The sequence below is a fragment of the Tupaia chinensis genome, unplaced genomic scaffold, assembly GCF_000334495.1.
Source record: "Tupaia chinensis unplaced genomic scaffold, TupChi_1.0 Scaffold000295_1, whole genome shotgun sequence".
Taxonomy (NCBI): Eukaryota; Metazoa; Chordata; class Mammalia; order Scandentia; family Tupaiidae; genus Tupaia; species Tupaia belangeri.
In genome coordinates this window covers 161321-167343 of record NW_006159783.1, presented here as the reverse complement: position 1 = coordinate 167343, position 6023 = coordinate 161321, and the positions used below count along the sequence as shown (strand labels likewise).

General features: G+C 38.9%; 1 protein-coding gene across 1 annotated transcript in view; it reads left to right on the top strand.

The window, feature by feature from the left end:
• The window catches only part of LOC106733129 (olfactory receptor 11L1-like), a 12790-nt gene that overhangs the window by 3521 nt on the left and 3246 nt on the right, over window positions 1-6023 (top strand). Inside the window, 4 exon segments of the mRNA XM_027772764.1 lie at window positions 6-210; window positions 213-596; window positions 599-752; window positions 754-867. Of these exon segments, the coding sequence (XP_027628565.1) occupies window positions 6-210; window positions 213-596; window positions 599-752; window positions 754-867 (857 nt within the window).

Sequence of the window (6023 nt, the reverse complement as noted above, 5' to 3'; positions counted from 1 at the left end):
CCCAGCGGCTCCGAGAGTGGCAGGCCCTGCTGTTCCTCCTCTTCCTGTCCGTCTACCTGCTCACTGTCACAGGGAACCTGGCCGTCATCGCTGTGGTGCCGCGGGACCGGCGGCTGCACTCGCCCATGTACTCGCTGCTCCAGCACCTCTCCTTCCTGGAGGTCGGGTACACGTCCACCATCGTGCCCCTGCTGCTGGCCGGCCTGCTCTCCGGGGCCAGGCCATCTCCTTCTCTGCCTGCATCACACAGCTCTACTTCTTCGTCTTCCTCGGGGCCACCGAGTGCTTCCTCCTGGCCATGATGGCCTACGACCGCTTCCTGGCCATCTGCCGCCTGCTCCACTACTCTGTCCTCATGAGTCCTGAGACCGAGACCTGCACCCGGCTGGTCACGGTCTCCTGGACAGCAGGGCTGGGCACAGGCTTCCTGCCCTCCCTGATGATTTCTCAGCTGGACTTCTGTGGGCCCAACCAGATCGACCACTTCTTCTGTGACCTCCCTCCCCTCATGCAGCTCTCCTGCTCCAGCGTCTATGCCACCGAGATGGCTGTCTTCCTCCTGTCCGATGCCGTGCTCTGCATTTGTTTCTTTCTGACACGTCCTATGTTTTCATCGTGTCCTCCATATTGGGCATCCCCTCAGCTTCTGGGCGGATGAAGACTTTTTCCACCTGTGGCTCCCATCTGGCTGTTGTCACCATCTACTATGGGACCATGATCTCCATGTATGTGCGTCCCAATGCCCACCTGTCACAACCCCGTTATCTACAGCCTGAGGAACAAAGACTTCAAGGCGGCTGTTAGAAAAGTCACAGGAAGGAAGTGTGGCATCTATGGAGAAAGAGTGAAGGGAAGCTTCTTTATCAGGTAGGGACAGTATGCAGCAGACACACCGTGGGCCAAGGCCAGGGACGGGGAATGATTAATTCAGATTATGAGAAAAATATTATTTAACAACGTATAAGGGCATTTAAGAAATGATGTCAAATGAACATTTGGATGTGTGTCTCTGGAACTCAGAGGAGAGTCCTTACCAACAGTTAAAAATGTGAAAGTTTTAGGTAAAACACTTGAGTTTCTTGTATATTCTGGTTATCAGTCTCTTATCTGAGGCATAGTTTGAAAATATATTCTCCCATTCTGGGGTTGCTGTTTCACTCTAACTATTGTTATTCTTTTGCTGAGCAGAAGCTTTTCAACCTGATGTAATCCCACTTGTCTACTTTTGGGATTACTGCCTGAGCTTCAAGGTCTTATTTAAGACGTTTTTCATGGGAGGTATAGAAACATGGAGAACAGTTCCAGATAACGGAGACAGTGTGAGGGGTGGTGGGTGGTGGGTGGTGCGGAGTGTGAAAGGAAGGAAATCAAGGAGAAAGTGAGGTAAGACATTTATGGGACAGAGAAATGAAAGATTGTCTGTCGATGATAATGTGTATGATAATATCTTTAACTGGGCTGGTATGCAGTGTATTTTGGCTGAAAAAATTCATTTTACAAGCTGTGGTGATATACAGTGAGTGAATGTATAAAATAAATTCTAAATTTTTTAAATAAGTAAATAAGTGATTTTTTTAAATGTTAATTTTTTTATTTCTCTTTTTTTTTTTTTTTTGAGAGAGATTTTTGCTATAGGGTACATGCACTTGTCAGAGAGACAGAAAGTGAGAAATCATCCCCCTGGAGGGATGGCCATGCCACAATTCCTTCTCCTCCATTCTCCTCTCAAGATTTTGGGCATGCATGCATGCATACCCAGCACGACTTTTAATTTGCTGGAACTTGAACTTTGGTCAACTATGTGGGAGTCCAGCGATATAACCATTACACCACCTACTGGACCCCAAAATGTAAAAGTTTTCAACATATAGATGATTATTTGAAAACATGAGACTTGGTAAAATTTAGAGCATAAAATAATTTTAAAACATAAAATTTAATGAAAGGAATAGGAACCCAAAAAAGATACAGAAGGAACAATCCCAGAAGTGGGAGGGCATTTAAGAGCTGATTAACAGGTTCCTCAAAGGGCTGAGAGAATTCTGAGAAAGAAGAGACTGAGAAATGAATTTAGTATAGAGGTAAGATGCAAATCGACATACAGACATGAGTAATGTTTTTATACACCAATAAAAAACTAAGAAAGAAATCAAGGTAACAATCCTATGAGTAGTAACCACAAAGTAAGATAAAAGAAATTACTGAGAAATAAATGTAACCAAGAAGATGAAAGATTTCCTTTATTTTTTTAATAGGTTTTTGCCTTAGGGTATGTGGGCTCTCTGGAGAGAAAAGCACAGTCAGAGGGAAGCAGGGGTGGCCATACCACCATCCTTTCTCCATCATTTTCCTCCCAGGATCTTGGGCATGCACACACATGTTCCCAGAGTGATTTTGAAGCCACTGGGTCTGAAACGCAAACTGTGGTCAGACATATGAGTATCCAGCAACATGACCACTATGCCATCTGCTGATCCCTAAGATGAAAAATTTCTATACTGAAACTATAAAACACTAACGGAAAAAAATGAAGAAGTACTAACAAATAAATGGCAAAAAATGGAAAGTTATCCCACACTAACGTATTGGAAGAATCAATATTGCTAAAATGGTCACACTATCCCAAATAATCTACAAATCCAGTGAGATACCTATCAATATATTCATGGCATTTTTCCCAGCCATGGGAAAATAATAAAAACTACTCATAAAATTTGTTTGGAATCATTAAAGATTCAATTAGTCAAAACACTTATCTGAAAAACAAAACAAAACAAAACAAAGTTTGGAAGCATTGCCATCACACTACCTGTCTGCAAACTAGACTGCAGAACCTAGTAAACAGTACTGCATGGTACCAGCACAAAAGCAGACACAGAGACCATTGGAGCAGAATAGAGAAACAGGAACAGCCAACTAGTTTTTCACAAAGTGTCAAGAATATTCAATTAGGGAAACACAATCTCTTTGATAAATGGTGTTGGTAAAATTGGATATCTATGTGCAGAAGAATGAAACTACTATCTTATCTCTTACCATATGCAAAAATTAACTCAACATGAATTAAATAGTTAAGTATAAAAGCCCAAACCATAAAATTAGTGAAACATGGAGAAATGACTCAAGACATTGGTCTAGGCAAATACATTAAAAGGCAAGAAATTTATGGGACACAGAAATAGATTGTTGTCTATTGATAATGTGTATAGTATCCTCAACCGGACTAGTGTGAGGCGTATTTATGCTGAGTAAATTCACTTTACAAGTGAAGAAATGTGTTGTAATAGAATGTATAAAATAAATTTTTAAAATTAAAATAAAAAGTAAAACCTCAAAAGAATAGGCAAAAACACCAAAAAAATAAATAAGTGGGATTATATCAACCCAAAATGTGTCTATATAGCAAGTAAAACAATCAACTGGGTGAAAAGACAACCTACAGAAAAGGAGAAAATAAATTGACAAGTTACACATCTGACTAGGGATTAATACCAGTTAATATAAGAAATTCAAATAGATCACCAGCTAAAAAATTTAGTAGCCCAATTTAAAAATGGGCAGTCACAAATCCAGGTTGTTCTGAGATGGCTACTAAACTTGAGCTGTGAAATACTGGTTTCAGGTACTAAAATGAAGATTTTTCTGCTGATCCTTCACCCTCCAGATTCATTTCTAGAGTGGGCTGGCAACCTACCTCTCTGATATACAAAGAGTGAAAAACAGAATGGAAGCGAGATTGCAGGTCACCTCCTCCTACGCACCTCTGAACACTCAGATCGAACTTCAGTAATTAGGAATGCACAACCCATCAGATGACCATAAATCACTGCAGGAGCACAAGAAATATAAGAAAGCAAGAAAATACCTCTCCTCCAAGGGAAAAGAATAACTCTTCTTCATCTACAGACAGTACAATGGAACTCATGGAAATGTCACATAAAGAATTTAGAATATTCCTATTGACAAAGTTAACAGAGATACAAGAGAAGAGAAACAATGAACTCCAGAAGATGCAGAAGAAAAGATCTGATGATTTCCGGGAGGTGAGGACGTTCTTGCATGATCTGAAAGAGGAATACACACCATAAAAATAATGAAATGAAACTATTAGAAATGAAGTCTATAATACAGGAAATCAAAACCTCCCTTGAAAGTATTAAAAGCAGACTAGATCATACAAAAGATCAAATCTCAAATGTAGAAGACAGAATCACTGGTCTAGAAAAATCCACTATGGAGACTGAGAAAATCACCCCCCAAAATGAGAATAATATATGAGAAGTCCTAGATACCATTAAATGTCCAAACATCTGGATAATCAATATCTCAGAAGGTGAAGAGATTAATAATGGCATTGATAATCTATTCCATGAAATCCTGGAAGAAAATGGTCCAATCCTAGAGAGGCATTCAAAGATCCAGTCCCAAGAAATACAAAGGACCCCAAATAGAATAAAACCAAGAAGATCTTCTCCAAGACACATTATAGCCAGATTGACCAAAACCACAGACGAAGAGAAGATACTAAGTCTGACAAGAGAGAAATGTCAAATTACGTGCAAAGGATATCCCGTCAGGCTAACAGCAGATATCTCATCAGAAACAATGCAAGTAAGTCATCAGAAACAATGCAAGTAAGGAAAGAATGGGAAAATATATTTAAAGTGTTAAGGGAAAAACAATTTCAACCAAGAATACTGTACCCGGCAAGATTATCCTTCATATGGGAAGAAAAGACAAGAACATTCTCAGATAAACAAAACCTGAAAGAATTTAGCAACACGAGACCAGCTCTCCAAGTTCTGCAGGTAGTACTATACTAGAAAAACTAAATAAGGCACAAAAATAAGAGTTAAAAACAACTAAGAAAACGGCCCACTTAATGGTAGGAACAAGTCTGGAGTTGAATGTTATCTTCCAGAATTTAAACAGGGAGACTGGACCACAACTGAAGATAGATTAAGTACATGAGACTGAACTGGTGAAATAGAATCTTATGACTTTTGACTAAAACATTACTGATTTTCTCCTATGTTTTGTTTTCCAGATTTATGGATTTGTGTCTTATCTTGAGCTGCTGAGAAGCTCATGTACCTACTATTTGAACAGAATCCTAACCTGTTTCCTGGCTTTAAGTTTTAAGCAAAGCTCTCTTAGCATTTTTTAAAATTTTGATTTATTAAAGCTAAAACTGCTTTCCTTGAAATTAAAAAATATTTAAAAATACCTCTTTAATGACTGCAGTAAGCTATATAGCATCAGCTAGGTGCTACTTTATAGTATATTCATTGTACTCAGAGGTTCACACCTAAAGTCAGACATGTGTTCACAGATGTGTATATATCAGCTGAACTTGCTATTGAAAGTAGTTAGATTTAGATATTTGTGAATCAATAAAATGTGTGTGGGGGGAAATAAAGGAATGGAAAGCAACTTTAGACACCAGAGACAGTGTGGGAGGAGAGTGGGAAATGGCAGAGGATGAGAAGTAGGAGGGAAAAAAATATATATATAAAACAAGAAATGGAAAATTATTTGTCAATGATAACATGTATGATTCAGTCACTATGCTGTGTATTCTGGATGCGAAATTACATTTTATATATTGTGATGATGCTCAGTGAGTGAATGTAAAATAAATAAATTAATTCATTTTTAAAAATGGGCAATCAATTTGAACAGCCTTTTTTTCCTTCTTGCCACAGAATGCCTGCACTCACTGGAAAGAGATAGAAAGAGACAACGAGAGAGAAATTGAGAAATCGCCCCTGGGCAGGGGGGGGATGGCCATGCCATGATCCTTCTCCATTCTCCTCCTGGGATTTTGGACATGCTTGTGATTTTCAAACCTTCAGGTCCAGTACTTAAATTGCAGTCAGCCACGTGGGAGTCTAGCACTATATTCACCATGCCACCTGCTGGCCTCTTGAACAGACATATTTTTTCTTTTCTTTTCTTTTCTTTCTTTTTTTTTTTTTTTTGAGAGTTTTTTTTTTTTTTTTTTTTTTTTTTTTTAGAGCCCC